The sequence below is a fragment of the Numida meleagris genome, chromosome 2, assembly GCF_002078875.1.
Source record: "Numida meleagris isolate 19003 breed g44 Domestic line chromosome 2, NumMel1.0, whole genome shotgun sequence".
Classification (NCBI taxonomy): domain Eukaryota; kingdom Metazoa; phylum Chordata; class Aves; order Galliformes; family Numididae; genus Numida; species Numida meleagris.
Window position 1 is genome coordinate 33,845,888 of NC_034410.1, and position 18,076 is coordinate 33,863,963.

At 42.4% G+C, this 18,076-nt stretch overlaps 2 protein-coding genes across 5 annotated transcripts in view; one reads left to right on the top strand and one right to left on the bottom strand.

The window, feature by feature from the left end:
- PLEKHA8 (pleckstrin homology domain containing A8) overlaps window positions 1-9,516 on the top strand; it is a 29,253-nt gene extending 19,737 nt beyond the window's left edge. Inside the window, exons 13-16 of one of the 4 annotated variants that reach the window (XR_002435716.1) lie at window positions 1,336-1,397; window positions 2,302-2,961; window positions 8,208-8,388; window positions 8,546-9,516. Coding sequence is in view for 2 of the 4 variants with exons in the window: in XM_021388509.1 (XP_021244184.1) it covers window positions 1,336-1,397; window positions 2,302-2,499 (260 nt within the window). In the remaining 2 variants the exon portion in view is untranslated. Of the gene's footprint in view, window positions 1-1,335; window positions 1,398-2,301; window positions 8,071-8,207; window positions 8,389-8,545 lie in introns of those variants that run through there. The other 3 variants (XR_002435717.1, XM_021388509.1, XM_021388510.1) reach the window with 3 other exon arrangements.
- Window positions 9,588-18,076, bottom strand: part of COLQ (collagen like tail subunit of asymmetric acetylcholinesterase) — a 41,618-nt gene continuing 33,129 nt past the window's right edge. The window contains exons 16-17 of the mRNA XM_021388511.1: window positions 17,207-17,309; window positions 9,588-15,305 (exon numbers count right to left, since the gene is read on the bottom strand). Coding sequence (XP_021244186.1) covers window positions 15,236-15,305; window positions 17,207-17,309 — 173 coding nt within the window. The 3' untranslated portion in view covers window positions 9,588-15,235. The remainder of the gene's footprint in view (window positions 15,306-17,206; window positions 17,310-18,076) is intronic.

Consider the following 18,076-nt stretch of genomic DNA (forward strand, 5'->3'; position numbering starts at 1 on the left):
CACTGATAGGCAGTGAGAGCATTCCCAAATTCACAGTTGCTGTTTTATTTCTTTAGTTCCTTGCAAAGTTGGCCATCAATCACCTCTTTGCCAGTATGGCCATGACTTGTCTATGTCTGTTTGAAGGAAGATTGTAAGAGAAGAAAAGAAAATACTCCAAGTGTACGGTTTTTGTCACTTACTGAGTCAGGCCAGTGACCACAGCAAGTACAGAACAAAATATAAACCGACTTTAGATTTGGTTCTTCCTGAGTTAAAATGCTTTCTGTCTTCATGCTATTTAATCTTATAATAGTACAAACTTGTCAACTTTTGATGTTTTTAATGTCCCCTATATTTGTTGTTAAGCCAGAGAATAGACTTGTCAATACTATTTGCTACATAATGTTTATTTCCCCCTTATTTCTTTGCTCTTACTACTGTACCTTTCTGATACATTCTCTCTTACTGTAAAGATAGAAAGGACACGTTCACCAGTCATTAGACCGATAGATGAGGAGTATTTCATATTGCAGCGGATAATGTGGCTAGCTTTTACTGACTTTTTATGCTCTTCAGGAATAACTGTCTGCAGTTCTCTAAGCAAATATCCAAATGCAGCAAAAGATATTTTCTTGATGTAGCTCAGGGAATCTATAACACAGTGCCAGATGCTTAAAAATTAAAGTGAATGCCAAAGATATTGAACAATGACAGTAACAAACTGGGAAAATACAAAATGAACACCTTTGAGCCTTATATAGAATGCTTTCTATATGAAAGCAGAACTATCTAGGAACGTAGGGATCTTCATCCAAGGCTACAGTCAGAGGCACTCACAAGAGAGGCACAGAGTTTATGTTTTTTTAAATAAGAGCCCTCTATTTTCTGTTCTGAGGGTTTAAAACTTGGCCCTCGAGTGTAAAGAAAAGGTTCTCATTCAATATCTGAGTTAACCATGTAGGCTGAAGCTGGCTAACCATCTGCTTATGAGATAATTTCACCCCATGTAACATTTTCTCAGACTCGCACTGAACTAAGAACTAGATAGTAGAGGAAAAGTTAGTTGTGAAGCACAGCTAGTCAAATAATTATCTTTACCTTCCTGTCAGCTAGAACACTTACTTGCCATGGCTGACTTGTAGGAGACTGACAGCAGAGCTGAGACCCCAGTGCAGAATCCTGATCTGCCTCTCTTTTTTTCCTTCCTCTCAGACATAACTTTAATGCTTAAAGCAATCATTTGCATCAAGTAGCAATAATATATCCTTGACTAGTTGTTCCTAAGCTGTGATATCTCTTGGTGATGCAAACATAAATGCCATACATATATCTCTTTTTTTTGTTTACTTTAAGACAATGCTTACGGAAAGACATTACGGCAGCACCATGGTTGGGTTGTCCGTGGAGTCTTTGCGGTAAGAGCTTCTCATAGTTACTGTTTAACCTGGGGGTCTTGTTATTGAGAGCTTCTATTATTTTTAATTAACATGGTATTAAAATAGAAGCATTAAAATAAGCAGATTCCTTTGTCAGATCTTATCCTCAGAGTGGGGATTGTAGCTAGGGTGGTATTTAGCATTGAGCTTTCAGGGTGGGACTTGTTTTCTGGACCTGAAATGGATTATTTTTGCATGCATATTGTTTTTATTGTGTGTTTTGCACTTTAGTCTTGCAGGCCTGTTAAAATAAGTGAACTTTTGAGATTGTTTATTTGAGGATTTATCTTTCTTTGTGTGTGAGCACTCGAGAAGGGCTGATGTAGATTGTGACAGGAGTTGAATATATTTGCTCCAGTGGTTTATTTTTGTCCAGTCTGCCAGCTCCCCCTTGTGTCTTTCACTGGATATTATTACTGAAACTATAAAAAGAAAAAGGAATGCCTCAGCCAGCTGATCATGACTGAGGCTGGGAGAAGAAGGAATACTGGGGAGAGTTTTCTAAAAAGCATTTTGAGAATGGGATGTCAGTGCTGAAGCATGTGATTCTGAGTTGGGAGCTTCCTTAATCTAGACTTACTTGGGTTTTCTGTTTAGTTAACTTCTGATGTTTGTTCTTTATTTGTACAAAATATGATAAACTGACACTTCCTAAAAATCAGGCATCTCTGAGGATGTCTTAAGCTGAGGACCTACACAGAGATAATAAAAATTTTAGTTTCCTTATCAGTTAAAAAACTTAACATACCCATGTATGTATCAGTGTAATAAATCTAGGCAATCTAAGTGTGAAAAGAGATGTCTTAGAAATTTTTCACAGCTTCACTTGGGTTTATTTTCTTATTCTGTTTGGCAAATCTAAAAGCTTTGTTTCCTTTCCCAGTTAGCTTTAAGGGCAGCTCCAACGTATGAAGACTTTGTAGCAGCTCTGTCTGTAGAAGACTGTGATCCTCAGGAGGAAACATTTTACAAAGCAATGCAGAGGGACCTCAGCATTTACTTACCAGCCATGGAAAAGCAGCTAAATATCTTGGACACTCTCTATGAAGTACATGGTTTGGAGTCAGATGAGGTGGTATGACTACAGTAAGACAACATCTTAAAACTTCAGGGACTGCTTCTGTTAACAAAGATTTTTTTGAACATCATTTCTGTTCACTGTAGCTTTTCAGGTGGGAGAGGTGTGGGCATTTGGGGGAAAGGGCGTGTATGGTTTTTATTTCTTGTTGTGCTTGTTTTGTGTTTAAATGCAGAGGTACAGTTTCTTTTTGGGTTATAACTCTGTCTGTGATGAATGTTTTGGACTGTTTCTCACTTGCCTCACTCCCTGTTCCCTTCACCTTGTAAAAGTAGCAGAGCAGAATTTGCCCTTTGCTTCCACGCTTTGTGTGGGAGCCGCACATGCAGCAGTGTTGTGATGTCATGTGGAACCAAGCAGGCACTGCTGGCTCAGACTCTCCCGTGCCCTGTGCTGCCCACTCTACTGAGCATTGTTGTTACCCTGGTAGCAGAAGAGAAGGGTGGTTAAATGCCAGCTTAACAGGTATGCAGTGAGTTTTTACCTTATTTTGGGTTTAAGCTTTTGTTTTGTTTTGTTAGTGCAGCATCTCCACAAATATTAGAGATCTTCACCATGAGCACATGGCTGGTGATCTGAGCTTCCACTGGGAACCAGCCTTGGAAACTAGCTATTGTGTTCTGTTCTGTCCCAGCTACCTGTACGTACTGCATTTTCCCGTTTGGCTCCTGACAGTGAGCCAAATCTAAAGGAGATTTCCCCAAGTGCCCTCCACAGCAAGAGGATGCTTCTGCCCATATTGCTTGAAGTGAGCGTGCTGCACCATATATTGTGGTGCAGGAAGGAAAAGTGTATGCATGACAAGAGGAGGGAAGGCTGTGAGCATGGTGTGCCATTCTCTCTGCACGGGTACCACTGTTGTTTCTTCTGCCCAGTGGTTGTCCCACTGCTGGGGCTGGTGAGCCAGAGCCTCAACTGGCACAGACTGGCAGAGCCCAGCGGGTTTCAACAGCATTTTACACATGCAGTTGAAAATATGTCCATCATCCTGGTTTACTAAAGTGGTTTTTTTTCTGTGTTTTGGGTTTAGGATTTTTTTAAGTTAAATTCACACAAAAATATATTTGTTTTTAAATTGCATACAGGTAGCAGTTTAAAAAGCTGATTTTATTGAAGTCCTTAGGTTGCTATTATGGGCCAAGACTTCATGAAAGTGAGCAAGAAATAGCAAAGCCTAGGGAAAGCTAGAATTTATCACTGAGTTGTTGCACATTATGCCAATTGCAGACCTTAAAATCTGAAATTATGCAGAAGTGACTTGGAATTAAGAAGGTAAAATTAGCTCTTTTCCCCCTTTACTGATGCAGATAAGAATGTGCTCCTAATAGCACTGTGAAGTGATAAAGAAGTCCGTTTAGGTAGTTTGTTATAGATAGATGGTTAAGGACGAAATTCCTGCTTGTGTTGACGATTAGAATACTGTGAGTTACTGCCAGTTCAAGGCATAAGTGGGTCTTGCAGTAGTGACACAGGGCTTTGGATAGCTTTGCCCAAAGAGCTGAGTCTTCCTCATGAGGAAAAAAGACTGATGGTACGGAGGTCCTTAAAGTCGGCGAATCCTTGTAAATACGGAAGTTTCATTGTCACCATACTCACAGGGTAAATACTAGCTTTTGCTAGGCTAAAAAATGCATTCTGACTAAAATGAATGTACTGCAGGCCTGCTGCATCATTCTGAGAAAGCAGCCTCTCTGCATACTTAATACTTGATCCTTTCTAAGGAGCCTAGTGTTGCAGGCTTTAAGAAAAGCATATGATGAGTGAAGAAAACACCAAATGACACGCTTAGTGCGTAAAGCAAGATATTAGAACTGTAATTAGGCATTTAAGTAGTATGACTTTCTTGTTCCTGTCGTCTTCTCTGAATTGTGCCTATCTGTAGTTCCAACGTGCACCAGGATAGAATCAGAAGGCTGTAGGGTTTTTAGTACTTGAAGTTTTCTTATTTTAATTAGAATATATTTGTTTGAATATGAAGTCAAAACTTTTGACCAAAGCTCCATTCAATTATTTCTCTATTTGCAGTGCTAAAAATGAAGCAGAGAACCTTTGGTTTATGACTGTCTGCTTCTTTGAAGTATGAATGCAAAAAAACCTGTACCTACAGCAGAACAACCAGCTCTCCACCCCCTGAGGTTTCCTCAGGGTTTTCAGCTATTATGTGGCAAAGTTTGCTATAAGAGGTCTTAGTGCTGTGATAGGGTAACAGAGACTGCATTGCCACAAAATAGCAGGAGTGCGTGGGGAGAGCAGGAAGAAATCGGTCTTTTCTAAAAAGTAATGGTGAAATCATGATGAAAATTGACTTCCCTTTTTTTACTGTAAGCTTTTCCAGTAGCAGGAAAACAGATCTAGCACTTAAAGGCTTGGAGGTTTTTTGATTTTGTTTCATTTGTTCTGCTTTGTTTTTTTCAACTAGCGAGAGAACCACTGGCTTGTTAGTAGCGCGCCAAGCCCAGTATTTGATACAAAAAGTAAAGAAGCTTTATTTCTTAAGCAAGGAACTTAACAGCTTCATTTGGCCTCTAGCTTCCGCAATTACTAACTTCTACAGTTCTTTCTTCTAACAAATAGGAAGCCAACTGCAGTGCATATTCCCTAATTAGCGTGGCATCCTCCTGCAGAGCAGGCTTTTTAGCTTTGCTCTTCTGTGTAAAGTTGGTCTTTCTAAACTCTGGAATTGGTGCTTGGGAACGTTCTGCAAAGGTGGTGGCTTCAGGAGACGTCGCTGTCCATGTTGTTTAATAGGGGACTTGCGGAGATGGAATTGAGCAAGATCACCTTGCCTTCAAAACCAGTGCTTCTTCATGCACTGTTCTTGCAGGATGTTGAGCACTTTAAGACTTACGACTGCTATCTTTTCAGTCAAACCACCACTGAGAAATCTATGCAGCATGTTGCAAAGCTGAACTCCAAGTTATACCATAAGGATGCAATAGACCAGATTACTACACGTAAACAAATACGCAGCTAGATGATTAGCCTCTTATTTGGCAAGCATAGAGGATGGTTCTTATTTTTAGTAATTGTAGAGGACAAGCAACTAGCTTTTGGCCCTCAAGTTTAGAATTGGAGAAGAGGTGGGTGGTTTTTGTTTGATTTATTTGGCTCTTTGATTAGTGGTGGTGGGTTGGGTTTCTTTGCTTTTGTTTAGTGGCTGACATTTATAAACAACTGACCGGTATACACATAGCAGTCTATGTGACTCTCAGATAACAGCACCCTTGCTCTGTATACTTTGTGTGAACTGCTTTAATTTCTTAAACTGCACTAGTCTGAAGTTTTTGTGTCCCTTTCCTTTAGAAGTGCTTTCAGCTGTTTCCTTCAATGTCCAGCAGTTGCATATTCTCAGGGATATTACTTAGCCATGGGAAAATAAGAGTAATCACAGCCTTACCCTAGGAGAGTCAGACTGCTTTTTGTGAAGTAAGTACAGCTGGGTATAGAACTCTGATACAGCTCATGACATGGACAAAGTCTGTCCAGTGCACGTCCTTGCTGAGACATGGTAAATCCCAAAGCAATCTGAAAGAAAGTGCTATCTAGTGCCGAATAATGGCTGTCAGCATATTTTAGTAGAGACCATACACACATCTTTGTAATACAGAGCTATTGGCATTAGAGCAGAGTTCCTAAATGATTTCAGTGGAGTTCTGCGTAGCAATGGGAGGCTTTTATTTACTTTGTATTTCTTTTTAAGACAAACTGTGTTTTGAAGCCCCCTCTGCTATTTTAAGGCACCGCGCTCAGTTGCACACTGAAGTTCTCTGACATTACAATTTTAGAGTATGAACTGCATACTCAAGTGCTTTAGCATTAAGGTCTCATTGAAACATTTTGTCTCGATACTGTTGTAATATGGGTCTCCCTTCAACAAATGCACTTAAAGTTAAGGACCATATACCTTCACTGACAAACCTTTTGTAAAGCATCATCAGGATTCAGGTTTCAGTCGTTTGCTTTAAAAATGTTTCATAGATTGAACATTGTCACTTGCTCAGCTGGCCACATAGAAGTATGCTCAAAAATGTGCTCCAGTTGTTTGCAATGTGCTTTGGCAAAGGGACGTGGACCACTGTAGAGAATGGTATTACTTGTGTGCTTACGCTGGAGCCTCTTACCATCTCTTTTTATCATCGATTCAGCTTTTGTGAAAAGCTTTAAAGACCCCTAAAATGTCTTTTAGACACCAAAAAAAGGTCATTAGCACATTCCCACCTTGCTGTCTTTCCTCTTCCCCACTTGTTTCCCACCCCTTCCTTTCCTCCCATTTGTCACCTTTGTTGCTGTCAGAGCTGTTGCTGTCCAGCTGAAGCATCTTCATAGCAGTGTGAAGTAGGAGGTTTTATAAGTTGTAAATCAGGAAACTTTGAAAAGCAGATCAGAATTCTGTGGCAAGTACAGAGTTGGATGGAGAATGTGCTGCTTTTCTTTGAAGCTTTGCCCTGGTTTGAGATACTCTGCCAAGACAACGATGCCACTCTGAACTTTTAATTTCACTGATGAAATTTAAGTCAGGACATTTCACAATTGGCAGTTCTACCTCTTACGAGTGAAAGCACGGGGTTTTATACTGGGGCTTATTTCTCTTCTCTTTGCATACATAGTACTGATAACAAAACAGAGAAGAGGGAGAACTAATAACTGAATTCCTACCTTTTTGCTGCCTTCGGTAGCCCCTTGGTGAGCAAACCCTGCACGCTTTGATGTCCTGCATGCTCCAGTATAAAATCCCCCCCCTGTGCACAGGGGAGACCACACTCTGTGTCTCTGAGCAAACCCATTCAGGAGCTCATCCTACTCAGTTCACACCAGGATTTAAGCACTTGCTTTGAAGTTTGAGCACAGATGTATGTTTCACTGACAGACTTCTTCCATTGGCGTGCATTTCTTCAAAGTGTGGCCTTTCACTGGCATTTGTTAATATCCCTTTCTTGGTATAGTATTTTGTGTGCGTGCACCCCCATACTCTGGATGTGCTAAAGACTTTTTACAAACTTTGTATTGAGCAGGAATCAGGATATGGAAACAAGGAAGTTTCATGTTTGCTTACTTTATTGTGCACTGCAGCATTTAGGGGTCGCAAATTTATTCTTCAATTCTTTCATTTAAAGCCACCTTGAAAGTTTGTGATTTTTTGTCTACTTGAAACAAAAGAAGCAAATTGCATTCCAGAATATGGTGACTGAACTGAAAACCAAAGCAGCTTGCTTTTGTGGTTTCCATTTCTATTTTCTTGCATTTTTCAATCCAGTTTTGGGCATTTGTTTTATTAATGTTGAGCTGAGCTTACAGTGAGCCTTACTTAAATGTAAGATGAAAAGAAGGTATATTGCCTCACGCTTTAAATTCAATTCTAAGGGCTTGTTCATGCCCCAGAAATCACCTCCGCCAGCGTTAAGCATTGCACAAACTGTGCTGTCATAAGCAGCTCAGTCCTGAAATACTTAGGGGTTTCCAATCTGCATCATCTCTCACATGATACAGCATCTGTCTTTTTTTTTTTTTTTAGTATTGTTAAGACCTTTGCCAGACTTTTTTATTATTTCATTGTAATAAACTTATTTTAAATAAGCATGTTTTAAAATCTCACTTCTTCCTTGCATGGATTTGTTTTTTTTATTCAATAGAGGGCCTAAAGTGCTCTTCAGGACTGCATCTGTTCTAGGTACTGTGTGAACAGTCGAAAACAGTATGTTTCTGGTTCATAGAAACTACGTGTATGTATCTTTGTATGAAGAATGTTAACACACACGGAGCCTGTTTTGATTACGAGAATAAAAGCTGCATCGGCAATATAGTTGTGGGTCCTTGGCTAATGTAAATAGCTGAAGACTGCTGCTGCAAAAAACAGCCTGGCACCATCAGAGGATTTGTATGTAACAATTACAGGTAAGGATGCCCTTCTGCCTGGACTTGAATCTGTTCTTTAGCAGTACCTCAGGATTTTCAAATTTCTGTGGTCATCCTGAGATGAGGACAAAGTGCCCTTTATGTATTGTGGATGTAACTGCTTTTTTCATTCCCTTTTCTCTCTCTGTATAAACAGAGCAAGGACACGAGAGCAGAACTATCGTGTATCTGTCACATCTGATTGTCTTTCTGTAGCCCTGTCTCTCCAGCAGCACTGCACATGCGAGCACTAATGGAAATCACATGCACAAAAAGCTCCCAGGCAAGCATTTCTCCACCACAACCTCCTTCGGTTAAAATAAGCAAATCTGTTGCCACTGCAGGGTCCCAGATGAATTGCAGAAAGATCCCCAGCTAAAGCTTTGACAGAATTTGTGATGGTCACGAGTAAAGGTCATGGGCTTTGACAAGCAGCCTGTTAAATTCCTGTCCCAACAGGAATCTAGATCTGCGGCTCAAAATAAGAAGTGGTGGTGTGCTGAACATATTGGACATGTAGGAACACACAGGTGCTGCTGCTTAAATAGGAAGCTTAAAGAGGACACATTAAAGATTCAGCAATGACCAAAAGATAGCAGAACAGTCTTTTACCATACAGAAAAACGCTAAAAAAAATCTGAATTTGAGGAAAGAAAACCAATGCAAGCTCACAGCACCAAGGTTTTGACCAATGCTGTTGGGCAGAATGAGACCTTTACCAGGTTGTTTTCTTTTGGAAACCCCACTAGTGGGGCAGCGTGGGGCTGGCATGCAATCATGTTGGCCCACAGGAAATACAGAACTTCTGAAATGCAGCGTAAGGGTCTGTAATGCAGTGATACAATCAGGACAGAGCACGTTTTTAATACAAGTTCAATGTGTTTGGACAAAGTTCTTCTCTGAATCGGGGCCTCCAGGAGAAAAGTTTTCTTCCAGACATTAGTGCAAGAAAGCTAGTGTGTGTCTGTCTGGAAGATTAGTCAATGAAGTTACTGTGTATTTTTTCTTAATATTTCAGTAAATTGGCCCAAATATATTTTTAATAAATAGTTATTCTTTTACTTTTTAGTCTAAGACAGATTTGAGTTTCTTGTGTGTTGTCAGGAAAAAAAAAAATCCATCAGCCTTAGAAAGCTGTCAGCTTTCCTTTCCTGCCCAAGGTGGAACAGTTCCCAGAGAAGCTGTGGATCTCCCATCCCTGTAGGCACTCAAGGCCAGGTTGGATGGGGCCTTGGGCAGCCTGAGCTGGTGGGTGGCAGCCCTGGTCACAGCAGGAGGTTGGAACTGGGCAGGCTTTAAGGTCCCTTCCAACCTAAGCCAGTCTATGGCAGTGCAGGCTCAACCCCTGACTTTGCACATTTGGGAAAAAGGCTTTTCCAAGTTTCACTGCATGCTTGCATCCCTGTAACCTTCACCTTTTACCAGCCCGTATTTGCTGTTGTTCTGGTTTCAAGGTTTGTTAAAACTCCTCCAAAGATCTTTCACTATTCAAACTACCACTAGAGTAGTGGATCACCATTGATGCCAGTGCTTTGCCTGCAGCAGGAGGAACTGAAATTGGTGATCCTTGCATCCTTCCAGAGCCATGAGCCAAGAGGACATGGAGTCAAGGAGTCAAGGCCTGCCTCCCTGCCAGATCCCAAGCTGACCCTGGTGCTGTCCCACCACATGTGAGCATGGACTTCACTGCTTTCCAAAAGATGAACTGTGAAAGTTCCTGCAGCTACGCCAAAAAGAGTCCGGCTCACAGTTTTCTCAAACCCAAACAGGTCTGAGACTTAAAAACACATTTTGCATCAATTTGTCTCTATACCAAGGCTCCTGCTCCAGCGATGGCTTTCCGCCAAAACAATTTCCAATTAATTTAGCATCTGTTTCCAGTGTTGGTATCGTCAGCTCATCTGTAGCCTCCAGAGACAGACGTGCCTCACATAGTTTCCTATAGGTCACACTTTTCCACTTGCTTTCTTGCCTGGCAGCTGGTACCAGGCGCAAGGGAGCCCTGTGCCTTCAGCACCATGCGCGTCCCCACCACCTGATACTTGAGCCTCAGCTCAGGGATTCAATGCTGGCCGACACGCTGCGTCCCACACTGTGTGATGTGCGCATTGCCCAGAAGCCACAGAACAGAAAGCTTCACGTGGGCAACAAAACATGCATGCAGCAGGGTGGCAAGGGGCAGGCACTTGGCCTTAAGGAACTGTCCCCTTCCTAGGGGAATGCTGAGCTTCCCGATCACCCGCTGACTCCTGCCGTTTCACTGCTGATTTCCCTCAATTTAATTTCATGCCCTATCTATCTTTTAAGGATTCACGTTCTCTCCCCTTTAATAGATGTCATGCTGTCAATGTATAAATAGCCACTGCTGGGTTTGCCCACTTCGTGCTTTATTGGTCACCTTGGGCAGGAGGCTCCAAACAGCCCCAGGGTGGAAGATGGGGATGGCTTCTCAGCCAGCCTGAAAACTTCTCCATCTGGTGTTTTGTTTTCTTACATTGGTCTTCTACTTGAAGCTGGCACAGCCAAGCTACTGCTCCTTCTGAAATGTAGACCTTCTTCTGAAAAAGTAATTAAATATGACTTTACATTTTCTTGATCCTTTAACATCAGGAAATCAAGTCATTTTTGTATGTTCCCTGACCAGCTGGTGAGTGTGTCCTTTACTAAGAGGCTCTTGCCTTGGAATTCAGTTTGGTGAAGCCAAGGTACAGTCTTGTGAACTGCCGTGGTTCAAATCCCTACATAAATGTTGCACAGAGTTGATCATCTCTATAAATGAGAGCTGTCGGGCACACTGTCCTTCAGCCTCAACGCCCATGTCCAGCTGAGCTGTAGGCAGTGGGAATTCCTTCCACTCCAAAGTGCTGACGTTACACGCGAGCTCTTTGTATGATAAAAATCACAATGTTTTCAGCTCTCGTGTGCCTATGCTCAGCAGCGCAGGCCACCCTGCTGTGAAACCTGAGCATCGACGTGCCAGGCAGAGAGGAGAACTCAGTGTCACCACACTGCCTGGCACTGCAGAAACCCTGCTGCTGATGTACTGCTAACTGCCTTGTGACACCTGGGATGGGCTGCCCTTTTCCATGGGGAGCTCTGAGCTTTGCTCTACCGAGCCCTCAGCCCATCCCTAAAGCAGGGCAGCCTTGCACTTGTGGGGGAGGGAGTTTCACCTCCTTTCTCCTCAGCTGGAGCCCCTTGGCCTCTTGGGGCTGCTGCCTGCAGCTGTCTGCCTGTAACCCTGACTCGAAGGTGGGTGTTACTGCTACAAAATACAGGGGCAGCCCTTCAACATGTACACAGAGATTCTTCCCCATGGCGCTCGCCACACGGCACCTGTTTCCCGCTGTCCCTCAAGAGCCTAATGAGGCTTCAGCAGGCTGCCAGGCAGCTGAATTATGACAACCAGCCAGCCGTAAAACCGGGCCTGCAGCTGCTGCTCCAGGTGTTGCTGCCCATTGCTCTTTATCCTGGGCAACCCCCCAACCTATCCCCCTCAGCATACAGAGCAGGGGATAAACATTGAATGTCTGAGGGTCAGCCCAGCAGCACAATATCTGGCAGCCCAAAGCAGAGCCTGCTCATCGCTGGGCAGCAGCAGGTACAGCTCCATGGCTGTACCTTTTTTAGATGCTCTAATCCCACAGCGTTTCACACCAGTTGTCCTGCTCAGAAAGTCACCCTGTTTCAGGTGACCCTGTTTTCAGTGTCTCTCATAGCTTGTGTGTGCCAGCAGCAGAACTGCTGAAACCAGCACATCTGACAGGTACCCTCTGTCAGCCACACGGGAAACTGTCAGGGCTGATTAAGACTGCTGGAAGGATGTTGTGACTCGGTGCTTTTTAAGCTCCAAGACCTGGGTTGCAGGGGAGAGGGAAGCAGCTACTAATGCGATTTTCAGCAGGACTGTGCTCTTGTGCACTTTGGCCTGGCTCCGCATCTCCAGGCCCATGCTCCCCACATGCACTGAACCCCCACATTACCCATGAGGGAGCACACGCTCGGGCTTTGCTTTGAGCTCCCCATGCTCGGTATGACACCAGTCCTCAGCACAGAGAGCCCCAGCTTGCACACGGCTGGGCATGTACAAGCTGTGTTGTAAAAGCCAAAAGGAGCTAAGTGAAAACGAGGAAATGCCAGAATTAAGGTAGCATGATTTATTGACGTGAGCTGTTAATACATGCGGTAGATAACTACACATATTTAATCACATATTAAGTGCAAGCTGGCTTTTTAGTATACATTAAATACAGTGCATGATGTAAGCTCATACTAATTCTGAGTTCATCTACAGCTGTGCACTAATGATTAGAAAACTTTCCCACGGGCATTTGCTGCTACAGAAGGCCAAGGAACTGAACTCAGTCAACTTTTGAGCCACACTTGGCATGATGCATTAAGAAACTCAGACAAGGAGGGAATATAAACCATAGCAGCCCAGGCACCATCCAGCTGAAGAATCCTCAATTAATAATAAAGTAGATACATCTGAAATAAGGAGGAAGGTTTTTTCACAGTCTTTTATAACATGAATACTTAACAGTCCTCAGATGTTTTTTTCTGATGCTTTATCATCAGAGGGGAACAAGATGGTAATGGTAGTAAGAAACTTGTTCCATGTCTTTTTTTTTTTTCTCTTACAACTTGCAGTTCTTTTTGTTAAGATGTTGAAATTTTTGTGCTGTATTAATACAGTTCTTTTAAAATCCACGCTTTGTTTTCTGACCAGGCTGATGCTGCCCTTCTGTATGTGCAGCACACTACAATTTGATGTGTGTGATCACGACTCATTTTTCTTTTCCTGCCCCTGGTGCACTTTGGCTTTACAATGTCCTTTGGAGGTAGGAGCTTTTGAAAACAACAGGACTTAAAGCTGAAAGTGAAAGGCCGCTGGGACTTCTGAATTTTTTAAGGACTCCAGCCTTCTGGGGGGCTGCAAGTGGAGATGGATTCCTTCGAGAACGTGCTGGATCCCGCCAGGATCCCACCAGCTGAAACCCACCGCTTACACCAACATGGGACATTACAAGGCAGCTATCCTAGTGCACAGATTCCCAGAGCTTATGGCAAGTTCCTTGCCCCTTTGGTTCTTTGACCTTTTTTTAAGACCTCTGTTTAAATAATGAAAAAAAGGCAACAAGAAGAAAGATTTTGAGCTATTGAAACAGGCTACAGCTGTTGGTGGCTCAGTTTCACAGCACAAGCAGCCCAGGTAAGCAACAGCCACAAAGTACATTAATTTTATTTTGCTTTTAATTGATGATTTCCAGTATCACTTTGGACATGCAGAGCTAAAGTCTCCTATACAAGTGGTAGAAGTCGTATGTATTCTTGGTTGCTTTAATGCATTATCATTATAACATAACATCCACCTTTATTCAACTTTTAAGAAGTAACCATATAAGTGCAGCTGCTGTGGTGCTGCCATTGTGACAAGCAACTCACACACTTCAAACATTCAAGTACAGCATTTACAGCAAAGCAGCAAAGAGTGGCCTGTATGAAAATCACACCTTGGTTTGAGGCTCTTAGTCCTGAATTCCACATATCGTTGTACCGTATTCTTCTGTTATGAACTCTCTTGCACATGAAGTATTTAATATGCTTCCCATGTGAAATTTGTTCATTAATGCTTGCTAATAAATAAGTAGATAATTACTCTGACTCCTATCAGAGCTAGTAGAGTTGACCAAACTTCCTGAAAAACTGAGATATATGTACATTGTACAGCATGAATGAGCACCCACAAGTGCACTAGGCCAGGATTTGTGTCATGGGGATACAAAAGTGAGGAGGCACATTGCGGGGGGCTCCAGACACAATGGCAGGAGAGGAGAGAGGTCCAGACAGGTCAGTACACAGGATGGGTACAGCCATCACGGAAGGACGGAGTTTGGCGGACCATGGGAGGAGAACAAGGCCTTCCAGGGCAGAGACCAGAGCACAGGCCTGGTTGCACTGAGGTTCCAGGTGGGCAGCCTTGCTGACCCAGCACTTCCCCAGTCCTGTTGGGCTCACACAGAGTGCAGCTGGCTTGGCAAAGGTGAAAAAATGAAATCAACTCATCCTGCATCTTCAGTCCCAGCCTGATATCCTCCTTGGAGTGAGAGCACCTTGGCTGCGTCACCATTTGTTTGTCCCCTTTGGCCTTCGTGGCCTGCGGGCTGAGGCCTAGTATGATAGCTCACATTTCTGTGGATGGTGCAGATGGACGCAGCCCAACCATTTACCTGGAGGGTTTTTGCCCCATTTGCTGATCTTTAAAGCATTTACTGGAAGGCCCCTGCTCCTCTGACCCACAAAGGTGTGCAGCTAACCACAGTGCTGCTGAAAGCATCATCGCTCCCCTGGATACGACACAAAGGAAGTTCACATTGTAATAAAAGAGAAAGTCTCTATAAACACCGCATCCGAGATATGCTTTGTGTTTATGCTGAGAAGGCTGAAAAACAAAAACCCTGAAGAACTTAATTTAGGCTGAACAGTGCTAAGCCGAGGTAATGTTGTCTTGTTACACAATATTCCTGGTTAGTGGCATTCCGTTTCCTGTAGCATTTGTGACAGTGTGAGTCCCCAGACACAGCCGCATGAGTCTTACTGGCAAACACTGAGTTTCTCTATTAAGACAGGATACAGTGGTCCTATTTTTTTCATAAGCTGACTTATAAAAAAAAAAGACAAACATCTCAAAATGGCCATCAGCAGTACGAAGTCTGTTTGTTTTCATACAGAGATGGCTTTTTTTCTTTCTTTTTTTTTTTTTTTTAATGCCAGACCTTCCTGGATAGATGATAGCGTAGCACCTCGCACCCCGTGACATCTGGGATGCTGCCCTTCTCTGCTCCCCTCATGTGAAGTATCGGCACTGTGTAGAGTCAATGTAGCAGTACGAAGTGCATCGCAGTTTTCCATAAGACCTAAAATGAAAGAGAATATCTCAGTTTCAAAACGTGCTGTAGCTCACATCATGTGTTCTCTGGATGGACTTCTCTGTAAGAATCAAGAACATCAGAAAACACCAAGTGCAATGACATATGGCAACGAAAATATAAGGGCGATTTCCCACGGTTCTCTGCTGTGCTCTCCTTGTCACTATGAATAAAGTCTTAATTACCAATAATTAGAATTTAAACAAACAAACAAAATTGACTGTGGGGCTTGATTGTCTCATGCCCGTAGGTGCAGGAGGCCTTGGCACTCACTCATGGGAAGAGTGTAACTAAATATCTGAGAATCCAAGTTAAGTGTTTTTCCAGTTACTTCCAAGGGCTCCAGAAGGCATGAATGTGCCCATCCTTTAACTTATTTTTCATGCACTTGAAATAACAATAGTGACAGATGCCTCCCTTTGAACTAAAAGGACGCCTTTGCAAAATGAGAGAAAACATTTTTGTCTTTCTGCTGATTTAGACTGTGTTGCAATGACTCTACCTACTGAACATCTGACTGGAGATGTTAATGAAATAAAAAAACATTTTTGCTGAGTTTTTATTGCTACCATGAGTCCAAGTGAATGACTCATCCATCAGATAATCCACAAACTGTAGTAAAAGCACCAGTCCTTTGAAATGTGTCCTTGGATAAACCACATTCTCAGAAACTGAACAAAAATTTGAAGTGAAGGTTTATGAAATGTGAGGAGGGACTTGGTGGCTGGAAAGAATATAGATAATGGGAAAATCAGTTGCAGCAGAGGTTTTGGAGAAGAGGGTGAAGCTCCTGCTGCAATGCCAAGCTCATATATTCATCTCATTTTACTGATGAGTCACAGGTCTTTCTCTGATTGAGACGACAACATACAGACTGCAAACACAAAGATAAAAGATCTCAGTCGCTTTTCACTACTTGATTATACATGGAAAATGAAATTTATAAAACCTCCTCACACTTTTGTGGGTCTCATTTTGGCACTGAACTTCCTATTCTTAAGATGGAATAGCTTTCACAAGAGAGCAGCTCCATACTGTTTGCAGATGGGAGCTCTTCAAAATGTTTTGGACTGTCAGGTTTACTAGTCTCAATTCTAGTAATCTCTTACACCAGGCATGCTCCAACTATTGCAGTGGAAGGATTAGCACAGCACTTGATTTACAAAGATGTCCTGTGGTTTCTTATTCCTGTCAATTAGCACATTATTCTTCCATGAATTATGAGGGCTCTGCACATAATTTCATTTGCAAATTAAATGTTTCCTGTTATCGGGTAACAATACCTGACAGTTAAATAGAGGTGCTGCTGCTTGAGGCGAAATGCTCACCAGAGGAGGCTGCTTGAACAAAGGCAGAGGAGGCAAGTCAACAATGTACAAATGTTTGAAATGAAGGGTGTTGCTAAGCAGATGTATGTCTTTGCTCCTGAGTGAATTTCCTGGTCTTTAGAAAGGTTGATAGATGAATGGTTGATTCAGAAAAAAAGATACCTCTAGAGCACTCACTAAAAGTACAGGAGGTTGTTTGGAGGCTGTGGTTTGTTTGGTTGGTTTTCTTTCCTTCAGTGACATCATCTCTTCATCGTGGTGCATCTTGCTCTTAGTATGTGATGGGTGAGTACTAATGCAATAATAATGTTACCAAATGAATAAATCTTTGCAAACAATGGGTAAACATATATCTGTATGATCATTCACTTTGTAAACACGTACTTATAACTGAGAAATGAAATTTAGCTTTAACATACAAAAATAAGGTGATAGGGGCTTTCTCCCTCACTATCTGCAGTGGTCCCAGAGGAACAAGGTTTATGTGTGTAATCCTCTACTCCTTTAATGCTGAAAGTGAAGAAAAAATAACAAACCCAAGGGAAGACAGCTCATACATACCCAGGGAGATATGTTTTACACGTCAAATATCCAAAATCCTTCCCATCACAGTCTTCCACTCCTTCATGTCTGTAGCCATCTCCGCAGTAAGCACGGCGGCATCCTAGTGAAAAACACAGAAGGAAATACATAACATAAATTCATAATACTCCATATGTAAAGGATTTCAGAGAGGCAAGTGGTGCTAGATTTAGGGTAAAGCATAAACTAAGGCATTTCGGGATGGGCTTGACTAGTACGTAGGCTGCAGTAATTTGTGGGCTGTATTTTAATAATTGGAAAATGCTTCTAAGAACAGTGAGCCTATTTTACAAATAAATGCACTTACCATCTTGTTAACCTCTTTGGATATAGTCAGGAGGTCAGAATGATGACGATGTGTTCATATTCAAGTAATTTGTGACATTAAGTAACATGGTACAGTAATGCAACTCAGTAGGTCAGGTTGATGGTTGGACTTGGAGATCTTGAAGGCCTTTTCCAATCTTGATGATTCTATAACTTTACAATTCAATTAAAACTCTTCAGGTCGCATCAGTGTCAGAATTTTGTGTATTGCCAGGCCACTATGGACTCTGCCCAGTGCATAGCACACAGCAACATGATGTGCTTCCAGATGCACAATGTGCAATTTCACAGGCACTAGAGCTAATGAGCACTATTTGTCCTGCATGTTTGTTCCCCATAGCAGACTGCAAATTCTAATTGAATCATTTTCTCATGCTTGGAGCCTGGAGAGCTCAGTCTCACTGGATTGTTCTGTAGTCAGGCTAGCTTGGAGGGGCATTTATACATCTGCATTCTGGGGAAGGAGCCAAGCAATGAAAGCAAGGTAACTAAAAGGTGGGTGTGAAGGCTGTGATAGCTGTT